Genomic DNA, 20,729 nt, shown 5'->3' on the forward strand with positions numbered 1-20,729 from the left:
TGAAAAAGTTTTCAGTGACTCACGTCTGTGACCAGTTTAGCTTTTTATTCTCTTAACCCAGGAAGTGCAAACCATTTTGACAAATGGGAAGTTATTCACTCTTCTATTTTCTTTTTCCTGTCAGTATCTTCTTAGTTCAAGGAGATTTAAAAAAAAAATAATAAATAAATTCACATATAGTTGCTGCTGTTAGAGAGAAGTTTTTCCCTGGGAAAATATAGCTGAACGTGGGCTTGTCTGCAAAAACTTAAAAATTAAAGTATTACACTGCAAATATTTTTAGACGTGATTTAAAAAACGGCACTGTTTCCACATTATATTAACTGTAATCCAGTCAGGTTTGTATTTTCTATAATCTAGTTTAATTATTGCATTTTTACTATGAATCATACATATAAAATAGTAGTTCAAGAAGGGTAAATTATGCACATCTATGAAACATTTTACTATAGATAAAAGTATACCGTACTGATACCAGACCTTTCAGTTCCAGCAATAAAATCAAATACTGTTGCAAAATATCAGAATAAAAGTTTAGCAAGGGGGAGATTTTGTACATCGGAGACCTGAAGAAAGATAGGTATATTTATCTGAAAGGAGAGTTGTTAATATCTGCTGTATGCATCAGTACAAAAAAAGGGAATAATATTGGTGTGCAAAATTAGTTACATATTGCTTTGTATATGTTCAATTTTTCCTTTTAACTCCTGTTAATTTAAATAGGTCTTACCTGTGTTTTCAGAAACAGCCATATGCATCTGAAAGGACATGATTTTCTGGACAGAATTTCTGAAGTCTCTGTTCTGTGACATTTCTACTAAATCATTGAAATAGATGATAACTCCAGTTTGCTCAAAACAACAAAATTATATTGTCTACTTTTTAAAAACTATTAATAAGTATTCTTTATTCTTTCTCTTTCTAAGTACATTCTGTAACTGTGTGTGGATGAGCCTCTGTATTGCACCAGACTATAAATGCATTAACTCAGAGATTTGCCAGTAATAATAGCTTATAGTAGATATTTGGTAGCATGATGTGAATAGTCATAATTTGGCTGGCATGTCATTCTAGCTTCCAGCTTAATGGAACATAATTTCGTCTACTTCTGTAGTCAGTGATCAAATGGGAATTTGTCTAATCCTTTTGAAAGCATGTATAGTTTCATTCTCTACAGCCTACTGTGGTACTGAGTTAAACTCTATAAGTTACGTTATTTCTTTTGGTATTTCCAAATTTGCTGTCTGACATTATTTTTTTTTCTCATAGTTTCTACTTTTGTAACAAATAACAAATAATTTGTGCAGTTCATTTTTGCAAATCTTTACTTGATCTTTGTATGTACACAATAAACCCTTGATTATCAAATTACTTACTAATATCATTAACATCTTAAAAAACATGAAAGTATGCAACACAGAGAGTAATGTTCATCCATTCTGAAATCAATATTTATTATCATCTTACACAACCTACTGTTAGACTTCCTTTAGTATAACTGATCATGGTTTGGGCCAGCGTGGAAAGGTTGGTCACTACTTGACAACCCCTTTGTTATCTTTTGTTATTCTAAGTCTTCTGTTTGAAAACCAAGCAAAAACCAAAAACAAACTAAACCATCAGTACGATAGTTGAAATATTATCATTGCAGTTCTACAACTCAATAGATTTTGAAACATCCTAAATATTACTAGGGAGGTAAAAACTTCATGTTAAAACATATTTGACATATTTGTATTCCAGTTGTAAAGGAAGATAAATAGACAGGTAAAAATATATTTTTGGTGTAAATGTGGTTTTGCAGCTTTTCTAAAGGTGGTGGGTTTTGCTTTTATAATCTCTTTTAAATAAGTAATTTCTGACTACAAATGTACTTTTCCCAGGAGTTTTAGAATATGGGATGTGAAAGCTGCTTCCCTTTTTCAATAATGAAAAAAACTTCAAGAAATCTTGAAAACTAGTTCATTGTTATTTATTTTTTATCTTTTAAAATAAATAAAAAATAGTTTTACTAAAAATGCAAAAGAAATTTAATAGATCTTATGTCAAAATTAGGCTATTTGTCTATGTTTATTTAAAAACTTACGTTGAAATTTAATGATATTTCTGATAAAGCAGAATTCTGATCCAGTAGAGAATCAGAATTTTTTTACCCCATGAGCTAAAGATAATTTTGCTACCAAGGTTTATTAGTTTCCATAAACCTTGCTATCAATCTTTGTTGCTTATTTATTACATTTAAATTTTTAAAACAAAATCTGTATTTCAGGGTTTCATTTTTAAGAGAATGTGTTCAATCTTCTTTGACCTAATTAAAAAGTAGTTTTTTTCATTAGTTGCTTTTATATTTCATCATTAAAAAAGTTTTATGTTATAATAGGTCCTAAACAAATTTACTTAATCTATATAGATGTAAAAGATAAAGGTATATAAGCAAAAATTTATATGTAGAAATCAAATATATATGCATATATATTTTAAAAAACCCTTCTCTGCTACCCTACAAAAGAAGGGTTAGATTTTTTTCAAGACATCCCACTTTTGTGATGACGTTGTGTTGATTTATTATCAAGAGCAATTTCTTGTATAGATATTGAGCCTTTAAAACACCCTTGTAAAAATAACTAAATAATATCTCAATGGGAGACAACGTAAAAGTAGCTAGATAGCAACACTAGTGAATTTAATTTAGAAAAAAACCCAAAGAAATAAAAAAAAAAAAAAAAAAGAAAAAAAAAAAGGTGTATATTGTCTCTTTGTCAATTGTGTAAAGTCAGGATATTACTTTGCAAAGAAAAATGAACATTTTAAGCTCTAATCAACTTCAGGGACAACCTGCTGTGTGAGAAATCAGCATTTTAAATAAATCCAGTCATGTATTTGAGGCTATGCATATGAGTAAAGTTGGACAAATTGCTTAAGTAAGATACAATGTTAATTTCTTTTTGCTTGCTTCACTTTAAAAAAAAAAAAACTTATTTTTCCCTTCTTTTAAAATAGGAAGCACTTTGGGGATTTTTTTTTGTTGTTGTTCTTAAAGAAAATACTACTCTGATAAATAAAGGAGTCACAGTTTTAATTATGTAATGAAAGGCTTTATACAATGGTAAATTGTCCACCCTCTATCTCCTAAATAGGTAGATAACAGAGTCATGACACACGGTGAAGCTGGACTGTGTTCACTCATGTATAAGCAAATAGAGTTCTAAATAATTGGCAAGGTAGAATTACATGGTGACCAGCAGAGCATCAAGTCCTGTACAGCCTTGATAAGAGCGGCTCCTAAGTGAAGGCAGCTGTCCATCTAAGAGTAGTATCAGGAAGACAGAAAATTAAACTGCCAAAAATACTTATTTAAAGATAGTAAAAGGTGATAAAGTTTCTTTGAAGATTCAGCGTGACTAATTACAAGGATTATAACTGAAGAACTTAATTTTGTAAATAAATTAATAAGGCAGTTGCTGGATATTGTTTTTTTCTGAAATCAGCACAAAGTTTTCTAATCACATAAATTATAATGTAATCGCAAACTGTATCATTCAAATTATATATATAAGATGTAGATTTATTAGTAAAACGCTGCATCAAAATAATGTGCCGCTTTAAGTTTACATAGATCGACAAGGGTAAATCACAAATGTTTTCCCACTGTTTTTTTGTGAAGAATATATTGGACCAGTAAAAAAAATGCAACTTCAATACAAGGTGCAGGTTTAACCTGTCCACACTTTGCTGCATTTGATTGGTTTATTCAAATAAATGAAGTATGTTTCATCTGTGATATAACAGAACTGTAACTTAAGAGGAAACAAAGCTTCCTCTTCTGTGTGTCTGTTAAATGTTTCACGTGGGCCAGCTGAGGAACTCTGAAGCCAACACTTAGGCTATGCAGAAAGTATGTTTCATATTTCAAGCAGCAAGATGATGGACAGCAGAAAATCTAAGACTCAGATCCTAGTGCCCTGGGATACATGGATATATATTCTTTGATCTTTTTAGAGTTCAAGATAAGCAGAAATACAGAAGAATGTTTCTTTACCTCATTTTCTTAGGTAATGCTTCTTTCTTGATCTTAAAACTTGAGTTTTCATTATTTGGAATTATGCTTAAATGTTTTAGATAAGACTGGAACTAGAGATTGAGCCTTTGGTATTTTGCTGCCATTGGTGACTCTGGGAGCTTTCCTTTGAAGTTATAACAGAGCTGTGAAGTTACTATAGATTTCCTCATGCTGCGTTGGGCTATCTAATTAGTTCGCATTCCCAACAGCGATCAGAAGAATAGGCTGATGGCTTCATACTTTTAATGAAACTGAAAAAGTAAAAATCAGGTAACTAATAGAAAACAAAAATTCCTTGATTTATATACGCACATTTGAAAAAAAATTAAATAGTGTGGATCATACATGGAAGAGTTTCAAGCTCTACTGCATAGCTTTTAATTAGATTTTATTTAGAAGATTCTTAAAGTACTGTCAAGTATCTTCTCTGTCAGTGTTACATCTAATAACACACACAGGGCAGACAGCAGGAATGTAGCAAGAAACTGCCTTTAAGCACAAGGACCCTTAGGTTCCTCCAGAACAGCAGCTTTATTAATTAAATATCCCAGGGAGGTTTGTTTCATTGCATTTGGTTTTGGGGTTTTTTTTTGATGGGTGGGGAGGGGAATTGTTGGGGGGGGTTGTTTGTTTGTGGGTTTTGGGGGGTTTTTGGTTGGTTTTAGTTTTGGTTGGTTTTAATTTTTTTTCCTGACTCATTCGTCTATATGAATGAACAGTGAAAATGATTCTCAGCATAGTTTGGGCTTGTGCCAATTTATAGTGTTCATACTGTCCAGGGGTTATCACAGCCACAGGATCGTTCTTCAACGCGCAGTTTGAATGTGACTTATGGTGGTTTGGAGGACGACAGAGTTTAGTGTATAACTGCAGCTGTTTCATTCCAGTTAACCTCAAAGCAAGAGGGAAGTCCCAGACAAGCTTAACTTAATAGATATAACATAAGGCTATATGTATATTGCTGAAGGCATCTGCTCAGACAAACAATCCCTGGCTCTTAAATGATGGTAGCCTGTTTACAGTGTTACAGGCTATTCCTACTGATGCCTAAACAGCATCAGCAGAGTGGTCAGACAGGCTGCTGTAGCATGGGCTACCTCTTTAATGTGCTTCTTTCTGGAGTTCCGGCAGCAGAGACATGCACCTATATCCACTCTGCTGAGCTCAGCTGCCTAGCCATGTATCCACAGTTCTGAAAGAAAGCACAAAATTTAGGAAAATCACAATGGCAGTTTGTGAAAGAGGTCCTCACCTTTCACACATTTCTCTGCCCCTGTCCCTGCATTGTAAAATGTATCTTCATTCCCTTTCTATTCTGTGCCCATCACACAGTGACTTTGCTGAAATGTACTCACAGAACAGGATGCAACCGTATTCACTTCTCCCAGCAGTGAAATCTGGCCCAAAGCAAAGCAGATTTCATTAGGCTGTAAGGTGGACTTGTAAGCAAAAATCTTTTGTTGGCACTTGATGCCTCCATCTCTGTAACCTTTTGTTCTTTAAGTGTGGGTTTGAACTGCTCTCTGCCACCTTAGCACAAGCTGCCAAATCATCACCTAAGAAGTTGAGAAGCTTATTCTGGCAGAGGTGAGTGTTCTTGCTTCTGAGCTAGCTTCAGACATGTGGAGAATAAATTACTGCTCCTTCAAACCTGAAAGCTGAGCTCCTTTGTCCTTGTGACATTTTTCCTTTTTTTTTGCTTTCTTTTTTTTCCCCTTTTTTTCCACCCAGAGGTCAGGGCTTGATTGTGTTCAATGTAATAGAAAGGCTATATCTTGCTGACAGATAGATACTGAGAAGTGTGTATTTTATAGTTCTGATTGTAGGAATAGGACCTGTGTGAGGCAGGTCGTTTAGGATAGTTCTGGAAGCATGGGCAGTGTGTTGGAAACCAAAGGTGGTATACTGCCTTTCATACCATCGATAGAAAGTGACCATTGGAATAAAATCTTCCTAAAATGTACCTAATAGTCAGTACAAGTCTTTTGAAACAAGACTTCCCCTTCCTCCTCAGTATGAACTTTGCTTTGCTTTTGTTTGCAAAAGTAAATTTCTGGGGTGGTTTTCAATGTGTGCAGAGTGACGAGTGGAACCCACAGTCTGGAAGCAAACCTAAGTGTTGAAGTCCATTGAATAAAAAGAGTTAAGGGAAACTAAGGCCTTATATCTGAAATGAGCTTTTGGGACTAATTCTTGTAATCTTCCACCCTATTTTGTGTAACAGTGCAAGATTTGTGCTATTGCAAATTTAGTTAGTAAATCCAGTTTACATTTGTGTATTTATGAGGTAACCTTCATTCAGGGATTTTTCTCTTTGTTTCTTTTAACCTGTGAGTTTGTATTCCTCTATTTATATATAACAATAAGCTTAAAATTTCGAAATATAATGACTGTCTAATAGTTAAGTTATTGCTGGCGTAATTATTAATACATTGATCATCCACACAAGTACAAGCTGGTAATCCTTAGCAAATAATCCCAACGATGAAGTTAATATTTTAACAATTTTTCTATAGCTAATGGAAAAACATATCTTCAGGTGTGTTTCAGAGAAATAAGATATCTTTCTTCACAGTTTATAAAAAGGTTTTATGAAGATTAGACTCCCAGCTAAAGTTATTTATTGTTTATACTCCTGTTATTTGTATGTATATCTTAAAGGTGACTAAGTTCAAGTATCTAAGGTGAGCTAAGGCACATCAATGTCAGTTGCTTCATAAGGAGAAGGTAGCATCTTAATATCGCTCTCTAAAAAGCTGATATTTATAAGCCAGCAAACAAATTTTCTTTAAAAACATGACATTTCAGTTATACAACAGAGGTGGGGTTTTGGTTTTTGGTTTTCTGGGGTTTTTTTTGAGACCCGGAGGTGAAAAGGTAACACATCATGTCATATTTTGGCTAATATATTTTTCTGATCTTTAGGCAGATATTTGCAAGAAGGCACCTGCTTAGGGGGGATTTTAATTTGTTAATAGGATTTCCTTATCACTCTGCAGTGTTGTAATTTTCTGTGCCATTGAAATACGTTGGGCTTTGGCAGTACTCACAAATGACCACATGATTAGGCCAGTGTAGTCCACTTACTGATGCAAAGATGTAGCAATATTAGGGTGTAAATAATTGTACAGTTTTTTACAAGAGTGAATCTATTTAATATATAAGAATTCTCATATTACTGTCATGGAGGCATTTTTCATTTTTGACAAACTACGAAATCACAGAATCACAGAATCTTCATGGTTGGAAGGGACCTTTGAGATCATCGAATCCAACCACAAAAAAAACCCACCCACCCCCCAAAAAAAAACCCAAAACCCCACAAACAAACAAAAAAACCCCAAACAAACAAAAAAAAACAACCAACAAAACAAAAAAAACCCACAACACACCACACCCACCCACAAACAAACACAAACCAACAATCTCGGGCACAACAGCATGCCCTGAAGTGCCATGTCTACACATTTCTTAAATACCTCCAGGGATGGCGACTCCCCCACCTCCCTGGGCAGGCTGTTCCAGTGCCTGACCACTCTCTCAGTAAAGTAATTCTTCCTAATATCTAATCTAAACCTCCCCTGCTGCAATTACATATATTTATGACTGCAGAACCATTTATGAAATTATTTATTATATATAAAAATATGTAAATAGATTTAATATAAAAAATATTACTTGAAATGACAAATTCCCATAGTTTTGATGTCATGTTTGGTAGGGAAAAGTTCAAAAACTAGCACCATAATTGACAATGTAATCGAGTATCTAATCATATTTGAAAATTATATGTCTGAATGAAGTGAATGCTTTCCTGATTTGAACTTTAAATTTTTTTTAGAGATTATTTCATAGAGATGTAAATTAAAATTACTTTAAAAAAAAAAGATGTTTAAGTCCAGTAGGTGAAGAGATGTTAAAATAAGTTGTCCTTCTCAAGAGCTGAATTTTATCCACAGGGATTAAAGAGAGATGCTGTATGAACAGAAGATAAATCTGTTCCAGTCAGATGATTCAGTTTAATTTAGAGTTGAGGGGGATTGAATTTGTTCAGGAAGGAAAAAATTTCTGTTAGGAAAATTTTTTTTTCCACTGAGGAAAAAATAATTTTCCTAGTTAAGTCATATGTTTAACTTGTCTTTTATTTATGGTGGCTGATACCAAAATGGCTGCCAAAAAATCAGGTTATTCATCAGCATCCTCAAGTAAACACATCTTTGGGTCATACATAATTTGGGGGTTAATTTGTATTTGGTTTAGGTTTTGGCTGCTAGTATGTAAGATTAATAGTCTGATAACAGGAAATGGGGAGATCCTAAGTTTTTTTTTCCCAATTTAAATTGCACTATCTGTTTGTGTAGGAGACTACTGCCTTTTGGGGTAGTATTTATTTGTTTACTTGAATACCTACAGCAAAAAAAAATAAATAATAACAAGATGCCTTTCTGCATTTTCACTGGTACTAAATGCCAAAATGTAAGGAAGTAAATGCAATCAGCTATAGAGGGCCTCTTCCTCACTTGCAGCTGGTGACCATGATCTGCAGCAAAAAAGTAATAGAAAATAAAGAAGTTTTTGGTCAGGAGAAACCTCTGCAAAGTGAATATACTGTCTGTCATGGGTTTTTTTCTGAAAACAACTTCACCTTTATGAAAAGTTTGGGAGATGATACAAAGTAGAATTTATCTTTTAAGGCATGGGTCAAAGTCAAAACTTTAATATTCACTCAAAAATTATCTGAAAACTCTATCAGAAATATAAATATCAACAGTGTCTCAATAAGTCAAATGAAGGTGCTCCTTTTATAGTTAAAAGCAAGAAATAGCCACTCTTAGGGAGTGATTAATCTCATTCTAAAGTAGGTGACTTAAATGTGGCAGATGAAAACCGCTCTATCACCTCATATTTCTCTCCATTGACCGTAAAACGATATCTCAGATGATTAGCTCAGGTGGCTACCTGGAAGGTACCTAAGATTTGGTAAGATTACTGATAAGCTATGCCAAAAAGATCTGTTACAGCAATATGAAAGCATAGCGCCTTTCTTATAAGCTTCTTCTAGTCTTAACTGAAATTTGATGCTGTTTCAAAAAAGCAATTTCTTCATGTAACCATAATTCTAAGCAATTAATCTACTATACGAAACCTTAATACACATTATCTGGATACCATTTACTGCCTTTATTTTAAAAAATGGAGACCTAATAGAGAAGCTACATAACCGGTTAGCCTATGGAAATAACTCCATTCAAAAATTCTTCAGGACTGCAACACAACTGATCAAGACAGATGAAAGAAAAAGTTTAAAAAGATAAATATCTGATTAAAGGGAATTAGTTCTAGCCTTTGTTTCTGATTTCTTGATACTTCCTATAACTTCACTGGTACACCCTTACTCTCAGCTGTCATTGAAGAGAATGTTGAAGAGTCTTGCTATGAATGGACAAATGTGTAACTACAAGAGAGAAAATATTTACTGTGCACATGAGGTAAAATGATATTACTATGTGTTATAGATCTGGGTTAAAACTTGTTGCTTATGCACTGAGCAAGTAAGCAGTACCTACTGAGTGGTCCCACCATATTTGTATTGACACCTATTGGTCAGTAGCTGTGGGAGGCTGATTCCTGTGACACACACTGACTTAATCAACATCATGCAAAGATGGTCAAAGATGCAGTGACTCCCTGTATATAAAATTGGCTGTAACAGCGTGGCCTAAGGAGCAGAAGTAAAATAAAAGCAAAAGATAAGATTAAAAAAAATATAAAATATATAAAAAAATCCCCAAACTGTCCTTTACTTGGAAATAGATTTAGCAAAAGAATAAAGATATCCGGGATTTTTATATATTATCTCTGCTTCACATTTTGTAATGAGGTAATAAAATTTATATATTCATTACAAAGATGCATCCTAAGGACAGGCATTTTAATTTCTGCATAAGCAAAGCACATAAAATTTGTCACACAAAGAATTATAATTTAGAATAACAATTAGAATCCATTAAAGTTCTTTTGATTGTTTTTTCTCATTTTTTTTCATCCTAATTCATATAATACAGAATGAGATTTTAAGCTTTGCTTAATTTGTTTTGCTCAGACTGAAGTACTTGTGCAAGCTCCTTATTGCATAAAAATGTGAGGGGGAGGTGAATTGAAGAAGCAGTAATATTAATGCCCTCTTGAATATCCTATTAAACATTCTAAAATAGATGCTTGGGTCTTCTAATTGTCAGTGTGAAACTGTCTGAAGAGTTGGGATTGTATATACTGAGCCTCTTAACAGGTTTTTTTCAAACTCCGACCATGCTAAACACTTGATATCCTAGATGAATTTGCATAAAAATGTCATTGTACCCTTCTGAAAAAACGAATACAGCCCTTGTGACTAAAATTATGAAGGGGTCTTGATGTTTAAAAGTGAAGATAAGTAAGAATTGGAAAGCATTTAGATGGATTAGATACTTACATACCGTTGAAGCTAATGCTTTCTAAAACCAGGATCCTGGAGAGCCCTATCTTACTTCTTATCATGATGGTACAGAACAAAAAAATAGAAAACTAAAAAGGCAGGATAAGACAGTATTGAAAGAAAGAAGCACAGTAAACCTCTTCTTTAACTCAAGCTGAATGTAGTTTTCTAGCTCTCATCCTGGATATATTGAGTAGTAAATTGGTGTTTCTGGATTTAGTTAAAAATAAGTCAGGCTATAATATATTCATATCCCCAGATATTCCACAAGCCATTGTATGCTTACTCCCTTGATTAATATGTAAGGCAGAAACTCGTTCACATTCTTCCATAAAAATGTGAAGGATCTCCTTCAAAATGGTCATGTTGATTACATAAAGAAATACATAATTTATAAAACAGATAATGATTTTTATTGACTTAAACTTATTTTAATCCTACTAGTACTAGTTTTCCTTAAAGTTAACAGAAAATATCTTCAGTTTGAAAATAGATTGGTTTGTCTTCAACTGTTTCCTTTGGGTTCTTCTCCTAAGGCTATATTTAGTGATAAAAAGCCAAACTGTGACACTATTACCTTTCTTTGTAAAGGTTGATGATTCTTTCAATCCTTCTGTCATCCTGCAAACATTGTCTGGATCAGCTTTGTAGGACCAGAGACTTCTTTGGGCTTGTTAAGTAGCATATAAGCACATAAATAACATATACGAAAAGAAGATTTACAGAATCACAGAATCACAGAATCTTAGTGGTTGGAAGGGACCTTTGAGATCATCGAGTCCAACCACATTAAAAAAAAAAAAAAAACAAAAACACACAAACAAACAAAAAAACACAACACAAAACCAAACAAACAACAACACCCCCCCCCCAAAAAAAAAAAAAAAAAAAAAAAAAAAAGCAGCATCCATCAACCAAACCCCACACACAACACCCCACCACAAACCAACAATCCCGGGCACTAGAGCATGCCCTGAAGAGCCACGTCTACACGTTTCTTAAATACCTCCAGGGATGGTGACTCCACCACCCCCCTGGGCAGGCTGTTCCAGTGCTTGACCACTCTCTCAGTAAAGTAATTCTTCCTAATATCTAATCTAAACCTCCCTTGCCGCAGCTTCATACCATTTCCTCTGGTCCTGTCGTTATTCCCTTGGGAGAAGAGGCCAACCCCCGCCTCTCTACAGTTTCCTTTCAGGTAGTTGTAGAGGGCAATGAGGTCTCCCCTCATCCTCCTCTTCCCCAAACTAAACATGCCCAGTTCCCTCAGCCTCTCCTCATAGGACTTGTTCTCCAGACCCCTCACCAGCTTGGTGGCTCTCCTCTGGACACGCTCCAGCACTTCAATGTCTTTCCTGTAGTGAGGGGCCCAAAACTGAACACAGTACTCGAGGTGAGGCCTCACCAGTGCCGAGTACAGAGGCACGATGACTTCCCTGGTCCTGCTGGCCACGCTATTCCTGATACAGGCCAGGATGCCGTTGGCCTTCTTGGTTGCCTGGGCACACTGCTGGCTCATGTTAAGCCGGCTGTCCACTAACACTCCCAGGTCCTTTTCTGCCGGGCAGCTTTCCAGTCACTCTTCCCCAAGCCTGTAGCGTTGCTTGGGGTTGTTGTGGCCGAAATGCAGAACCCGGCACTTGGCCTTATTAAACCTCATCCCATTGGCCTTGGCCCATTGGTCCAACCTGTCCAGGTCCCTCTGTAGAGCCTGCCGACCCTCAAGCAGATCAACACTCCCACCTAGCTTGGTGTCATCCGCAAACTTACTGAGGGTGCACTCAATCCCCTTATCTAGATCATCAATGAAGATATTGAACAAGACTGGCCCCAAAACTGAGCCCTGAGGGACACCACTGATGACCGGCCGCCAACCAGATTTTGCTCCATTAATCACAACTCGCTGAGCACGGCCATCTAGCCAGTTTTTTATCCAGCGGAGGGTACACTTGTCTATGCCATGATTCTCCAGTTTCTCCAGGAGAATGCCGTGAGGGACGGTGTCAAAGGCCTTACCAAAGTCCAGGTAGACAACATCCACAGCCTTCCCCTCATCGAGAAAGCGGGTCACATGGTCATAGAAAGAGATCAAGTTGGTCAGGCAGGACGTCCCTCTCATAAACCCATGCTGGCTGGCCCTGATCCCTTGGCTGCCCTGCACGTGCCTTGAGAGCTCACTCAGGATGATCCTCTCCATGATCTTTCCCGGTACCGAGGTCAGGCTGACAGGCCTGTAGTTTCCAGGATCCTCCTTCCGGCCCTTCTTGTTGATGGGCGTCACATTGGCCACCCTCCAGTCATCTGGCACCTCTCCTGTTGACCAGGATTGTTGATAAATAATGGAGAGAGGCTTGGTGAGCTCTCTTGCCAGCTCCCTGAGAACCTTTGGGTGAATGCCATCCGGCCCCATAGACTGTTTAAGTCTGTTTAAGTCTATTTAAGTCTGTTTTTCTAATTTTGTTTCCATCAGTGCATTGCTCAGTTCATCTACTTTTCACAGCTGCTTTGCACATTTTAATTTTTCTTCCTTCTGGTACTGGGGTGATCAGTTTTAAACTGAAAACAAATATTTTTTGATATCTTCCACATGACACAGTGGAACTATATTTTAGGTAATGAGTAGTCTGTTGAACCAGAGGTTACCTGCAAGCATGCAGCAAATGTGTGAGTGTCATTAATAAATATATGGGTCAGCCAAGAATCAGCTACTGAGTGTGCCTTCTGACCACATTGCATAAACACGTGATGGACAGAAATGATGAGAAAAAGTCAGATAACATACAGATAAACTCGTGACATTAATAGAAGGATAAAAATAAGCAGAAGAAAATTCCTGAAATTATGCTGTGTACTTGATCTGATGCTCTAACCTTTGCAAAAGGATGTGCTATAACTAAATCTAGTAAAGTATAACTTCCCAGTTTTCATCTTCTATTAAAAGCCCCAGATATAGTGAAAGAAGGAGAAAAGGTCAGATCTTCAGTGTTATGGTTATTGTATTTTGGGTTTGGTATTGCAATATAAAGCAGCTTTTTTTAAAAATGGTATTCTGTTGCGAAGTTGAGGATTTTAGAACTCCTCAGTGCCCTGTGATAGAACTATTAAGATTTGTAGATTTCTCTTTATGTGACAACAAAAATTGTGTGGGGAAAAGATTGTTTATCTAACTGTTGAACTATATTGCTTTGAACAGAAAGATCAATATACACATAATCCTCTTATAGTTTGAAATGATTTTTCTAAGCACAGCAAAATAAAATCATAAGTGTTAGTTTCTTACAATTTATATTACTTTTGCACATTTTAATTGCCTTTTTTTCTTTTTTCTGGTTCTCCAAGACATCCTTGTGATCCTTAATTTATAGTTCCTTAAGTTAATCATGTAAGAGATTTGTAAGAGATACTAATGTAAAAAACCATTAATTTAAAAATTATGTTTGGAGGGGAGCATGATGACAAGAATGACACTTATTCCTCACTAAAACAAATTATTTTTTACATTTATTTTATTCTGTTTTACCTTTTATTTATTATAAATTGTATCAGTCTGCAAGACAAAGATAATGACTTGTGAAATTGCGAAATTAAGTGCAATATAAGTATTAATTAGTGGAAGACAAATGTTAAGCATCCAGATACGCTATTTTAGCTTATGTAAAGTCTTTTAAAAGAACTATATGCTGAGAGGCCTGCCATATGTTACTGGGATAAAATTAATCCCAAAGTCACGTTATGTCCTGGTTCCGGCGGGGATAGGGTTAATTCTCCCCAGGCTCTGGCAGGGACCCAGGTATCCCATCCCATGTGAGCTGTACCCAGTCTATAGCCAGGAGCTGCAGGGGCAGGAGGAAGTCCTTGCTGGGGAGTGGGTTGGAGCATCCTGGGTCCGGTTGGTGAGCGGTGGTACCATAATTGTGTTTCTATATTCTTCTCTCAGTGTTATTGTTGTTGTTTTCTTGTTCCCTTTGCTGTTCTGTTAAACTGCCTTTGTCCCAACCCTGTAGTTTTGCCTTTTTCTTCTGATTCCCCCCTCACGGCTCTAGGGGGGGCCCGAGAGAGTGGCTGCCTGGTTCTTTGTTGCCATCTGAGGCCAAACCGCAACACATTACAAATAAGCAATCTGAAGTTTGAAGATTTTAAGCTCTGTTTTGAAGATATTTTTATGGTTTTAGTCATACTCTGTTAGGCATTTATTTCCTTCCTTGCAGGGAGGTAAACGGCTGTGAGTTTTGCTCAGTACTACTGAAATAATACAAGTTTTATCGACAACTTCAATGCACAAAAAAAAAAAAATAAAAAAAAATCACAGCCTGGTTGATATTCAGATACTTACTTAGATTTTAGTCTCATTATAGAAAGAAAACTACTATTCCTAAGTCTTCCTTTCCACATTTTACAGTCTCTCTTTGTATCCCTATATAGTTGAATTAACAGTAGTTTAAAAATAAATGTTTCTAATACTGTAATGTTCAGGTCACTGAGGTGTCCAGTCAGACATACTGATCCTCCTTCTCTTCACTTTTTCTGGAGAGTTTTGTAAGTACCAAGTAAATAAGTTTGTATGTGTTATCAATCCTTCTTTTAGGCTGCCTGGAACTGAAAGAAGATACCATCGAAAATCTTCTGGCAGCTGCCTGCCTCCTCCAGCTCCCGCAAGTGGTAGAAGTTTGCTGCCATTTTCTAATGAAGCTTTTGCACCCATCCAACTGTTTGGGAATACGAGCATTTGCTGATGCGCAAGGATGCACGGAGCTTATGAAGGTGGCTCACAACTACACCATGGTAAGGCAGTTTTAGAATATCTAAATTACAATCTTGTGAATCCTCTACATTTTCTGTAAGTAAAAATATCTTGTTAGTTTTTGGCTTGAAATCATTCTGTATCTGTATGTAGGAGACGTGATTCCTCTCAACTTCATTGAAGTTATGAGAATTGGCCTACTGTGATGAATGCACTGTCTGCTGAATCAGAACAGTATGTGCCTTAATTATATGCATGTTCACATACAGGTGATAATAGTAAAAAGTATCTGTAAGTCCTTAGAATGCTTTTTAATCACTGTTCCTTTCTTGTTGAATTTTAGGGAAGCTTTGTAATTGTTGTTGTTCTGCATGGGAATACTATCAAGGGAAGTTTTGTGGGTTTTTTTTTTGTCAAGAATTATCCCTTCTTTTATTCATTGATGAAGTAGATTAAGACAGAAAGTTGAAGACATAAATAATTTTATCCAACAATATTTCACATTTTTCCAGTTACACCTGACAGAACAGGTATGGCATTAATATTAAAAATTAATCAGAATCAATGAAGCAAAAATATGCTACTTATTCAGAAACTAAATCATATCGGTAGTCATTTGATTCTTCATAGTTTGATAAAATTAAAAACATCTGGCTCATGAAATTAAACTTACAAAAAAAGTAGATTACATATAATTTCTGAGAAATAATGGTCTCATAAGATCCATACCGAAATTATTGTTGAAGTAATAGAGCAGGTGTCAATGAATCTCCTTTGCTTGTCCAGCAGTTATGTCCTTTATTTATTTATTCTTTTCTCTAACTAATACTATATTGTAATTCACAGGTTTAACTATGTTTTTCTTACCACTACAGCTCAGGTAGTTATACTCATTTTACACTTATGGAGCTATTTTTGTGGCTGGTTTTCATTTTCTCTGCATTTAGACATTTAAACTGTAGTTTTCCAGTCCACACTAGTCAGTTAAACCTTTGTCTGTCAGTGGAGAGAAATAAGCTGTCGGATCAGAATTTATCTGATGTACCTTAGAGTGAGATTGAATTAAACAGGTATGGGTTGAAAAAATTCAGCTTTTTTTACCATTTTTTTTTTTAGATTTATGTGTTACTTTGATATTTTTACTTTTTGGAGTGAAAAAAATATAATGAACAATGAAAAAAATTAATAAAACCTAATAGAGGAAAATCTTGATTTTAAAAAAATCTCATGGTTCTTTAAAACAATTAAAATATTTTTGGGGGTGAATGAAATTACTCATTATAGTACATTTGAAGACTCATGACTGATACATATCTAATGCATCACAAAGCACACAAAGATCTGTGCCTATTTCTAAGATATTAAGTATATTATATGATTACGGGTTTTAATGCTTACGTCTAAAATCTGAGTTATGTATAATGGGAAAATCACCAACAAAAGATGGTAGATCATAAAGGAAGTCAGTTGTAATTAAAAAGCAAGCTCTGAAGTAACTACATTCACAAGCATGCACAATAGTCACACTTTCTCTTTGCTAGAAAGACAAATAGTCACATCTATTCAGTTATGCAATTACAATACTTTTTCTGTACGTGATTAAACTTCCAACCCAGTGAAAACATAATCCTAAAAGTTAAGCTTCATAATGCATGATATTTTCCTAGGTATCATGTTATTGCATTTAGGTGTGAAGTACCTCACATCTTTTTGATTTACGGTTTTGTGTTAAAGGGTGTGGGTGACCAGTTGTGAGCGGGGGAAGAGTGCCTTATGGCCTGTCTTGACTACAGCACTCAAATCTACATAAGAGAAAAGTGATTATTCCTCCTATGTGCATGCATAACTGGGAAAAACTACAGTTCAGGAATGATACCCTGGAAAGTGTGATAGAGGAACAGCAAACAGAGACTTGTCATGTGAAGAAAGAGTAGAAAAGTGATGGGCAGAGAAAAAAGCAGATGCATAGTCTCTGAGGTGATGGAAAACATTATTTTTTCCTTCAGACTCCAGGGAACTAGTATGAACTGTGATGAGAGCAAATGTAAAGTAGGGCAAGGGGGAGTTTGTTGATAAACTCCTCCTGTCTTATGCAGAGGATTTGAGGGGATCCCTCTTTAAAAAAACTGTGGGGAAATCGTTATTTTTAAAAAAGTTCTCATGCTTTCAAGAGAATTTCAAAGTCCTTCCTTTAAAGCTTTTCATGGTGCTTTCTTTAAGACTTGCAAGTGATGTATCTCAAATTCTGGCTTTGTGAATCCACTTCCAAATGAAAAAGCTCATTTGTCATAAATGGGAAACAATAGTACCCCCATAACTCTGTCACACTGTGTGTTCATTTGCTTGTAAAAATTTATCATTCTTTGAAATCTATAGAAAATAAATAGCTTAAGAAGTTTCTGATATGAAGGCAGAATAATGGATTAGTGAGTGCAGCTTTCAAAGTTTGGGTATTTCTATTTTCTGAAGAAAAATAATTTTTCTCCATGAAAATGTGAAACCTAAAACAGGTGAAATGAATATTCTGTAGCTTATTGTCTTAAATATTTACTTAAATTATTTATCATATAAATTAATCTCTCTGATATATGAAAAGCAGTTATTGGGAGAAAATTTGGGGGGGAAGCTTTAACAGCATTTGAGAGAGCTCTAATGGCTTTTGAAGAGTGAAATAATGTGATTTCTTTCTACACTTTTTCAAATCTTTAGAAATACTGAATTTCTTCCTGGATATTTAGCACTATAGTGCCAGATTATTTTAATAATATATCAGTTCAGTGAATAGGGAATTATAGCTGACTATCTGAATAGTAAATTCTGTAATGCTAACCATTATAGCATTTTTTAATAGAGTACAAAAAACAAAGCTATATGGAGTAGATGTGCATGTCCCCAAAGTAAAGAAAAAGTGAGGGTAATGACTGAATTTATATACCTTTCGTATTCTTCTTTGCATCTACAAAAATATCTACTCTATATTAAGCATGAGAAAGTCTTTTTGACTCCATTGTATGTCTCTTAAATACTGTAGCCAAGAATTATCAAACCCCAAAATAATAATTCTTATTCTACTAACCGTAATGCTATAGCTAGGTGTGAGCGGAAATAATTGTGCTGTACCATAAAGTCTTTTGAGATAAAAAACCTCAAAGAAACAATAATTCTACGCAGGTTGTGGGAATGGGAAGCAAGAAAAAGTTTTTAAAATAATCTTGCAAAACTAGGTTTGTAGACATGGCATATGCTATAGAATGTGTAATGATTTTGAAATATGACTGAAGTTAAATCTTATCTTGGAATAATTTTGCTTCTTAATTACATAGGTGAAATTAAATATTAATTGAGTCCTAAGAAAATAATAATAATAAAAAAAAAAAAGTAATTCTCTGTAGACCTTAGTTGAGGTCCTCAGTACTCATTTAAAGTACTAGAACCTTAGCATAACTTGGAAAATCTTCAAGTTACTTTGACACACTGAATAGGAGGATGGCCATAAGTAAATTTTCCACGACCAGAAGAACATATATGAATAGACTGGTTGATGTGTCTGTAACCCAGTCAAAATGTTAGCAATATAAAGGACCTTGGCATATGTTACAATTCCAAGCCTGAGAGATGCAGAAGGTTTGCAGGTGCCTTTGAATGAAGTGGTAGAAGGTGTTTGGTTTCTCATAGATGCAGTTCTGTGCTTCACGCTGCAAGGGTCATTAGTCCCAGCACAGCAAAACATTATTCAAACTTAATTATAAGCATGTAAGTAATCTCAGTGACATGTACTAACTCTATATAGACCCTTTAACTTACTGAGAATTCTGATTATTCTGCAGATGGAGCAACCATTTCATTTATGTGAAGTGTGTGCCTTATGCAAATTTTTTAATGATCTTTTATGGTGAAGAGCTTCAGTGATCATGTTATTAGTTATGTTTATTGTATAAGCCACAGAATTTCACAGTTAAAACTTGATGCAGTAGAGTGGCGAAGGAGTGATATATAAAACCTTTCCTATCCAGTTCCATTTGCAACCGCTCATCCAGTAACATACTGAAATATTGTAAAAATACTCCATATTGAAATTAAGAAAAATATTACCGAGGTGTTGTTAGGTGGTGATGACAGTCATTAATTAATTGTGGTTGTACATACAGACATCGGTGGTTTATTTCAGTGTTAATACAGCTTTAACAAAGGTCAGATAATGAGTGACACAAGCAAACTCTCTAGTACTGTAATTTAACAGTTCTTTAACATATGCTCTTTAACGTGATTTATAGACAGGGTCATCAGTCGGCTTTCTACTATTTAAAATAGCTGACCAGATACTGGGCAATAGATGTTAACAGCTTTGTTATCTCCATATCATACTTTGTTTTGACCACTTTGACCTTCTTATCACCCCATTGCTGGCATATGATTACTAGTCAATAAGATGGGTGGAAAGCTGACTGGACAGACAAGCTCAAGGAGTTGTGATATGTAGTAAAAAGTCTAGCTGATCACCACTAAATTGTGATGTTCCTCAGGGATCACTTCTGGGTCCAGTACTGTTTAAGAACTGTGTTATTGATCTAGATGATAGGATGTAGTTCTCTCACAGCAAGTTTGCAGATGTCACCAAACTGGCTGGGGGAGATGATTAATATATTTGAGGACAGGGCTGCTATTTAGAGGGTAGGCTGGAGAAATGGGCTGACAGTGAGTCATGAAGTTCAACAAAGGGAAATGCAAGGTCCTGCAATCTGGGGACAAATAACCCCATGCACCAGTACAGGCTGAGGAGAAAATGTCTAGGAAGCATCTCTGCAGAGAAGGACCAGGGGGTCCTGATGGACGCCAGGTTGAACGTAAGCCAGCAATATACAATGGCAGCAAAGCAAGCCAAAAACATCCTTGGATGTATTAGTGGGAGTGAGCAAGTGGAAGAAGGTGATGCTTCCCTGTTCGGTACCCATGAGACCACATGTGAAGTGCTGTGTCTACTTTTGGGTTCCTTAGCACAAGAGAGACATGGATATATGGTAATGAGTCCAGTGGAGGTCACCAAGCTGGTTGGATGCTGGAGCACACAGTGTATGAGGAAAGTCCGAGGGAACTAGGCCTGTTGAATGTAGGTAAGAGAGGGCTAAGGGAGACCTTACCGCTCTCTGCATCTGATTGGAGGATACAGAGAAGATGGTGCCAGACTGTTGTTGGAGGTGAAGAGTGTTAGAAAGCAGACACAAATAGGAAATCCCGACTGGATATTAGGATATTTTCTTTCCTTTTTAAACCATGGGTGTAGTCAAGTATTGGAAGAACCAAAAACCATGGAATTTTTGTGATCTGTTCTTGGAGGTTTTGGAGACTTGACTGAAAATGTCACAGAGTAACCTGACCTAATTAGACATGGACTGAGCAGGGAGTTTGACTAGATGACCTCCAGAGGTCACTTTGAACCAAAATTATTCTATTAG

At 35.7% G+C, this 20,729-nt stretch overlaps 1 protein-coding gene across 3 annotated transcripts in view; it reads left to right on the forward strand.

Moving 5' to 3' along the window:
• Positions 1-20,729, forward strand: part of KLHL1 (kelch like family member 1) — a 236,939-nt gene that overhangs the window by 78,695 nt on the left and 137,515 nt on the right. For all 3 annotated transcript variants that reach the window (XM_074160009.1, XM_074160018.1, XM_074160026.1), the window contains one exon: positions 15,121-15,317. In XM_074160009.1, coding sequence (XP_074016110.1) covers positions 15,121-15,317 — 197 coding nt within the window. The remainder of the gene's footprint in view (positions 1-15,120; positions 15,318-20,729) is intronic.

The sequence above is a fragment of the Numenius arquata genome, chromosome 1 (assembly GCF_964106895.1).
Source record: "Numenius arquata chromosome 1, bNumArq3.hap1.1, whole genome shotgun sequence".
NCBI lineage: Eukaryota > Metazoa > Chordata > Aves > Charadriiformes > Scolopacidae > Numenius > Numenius arquata.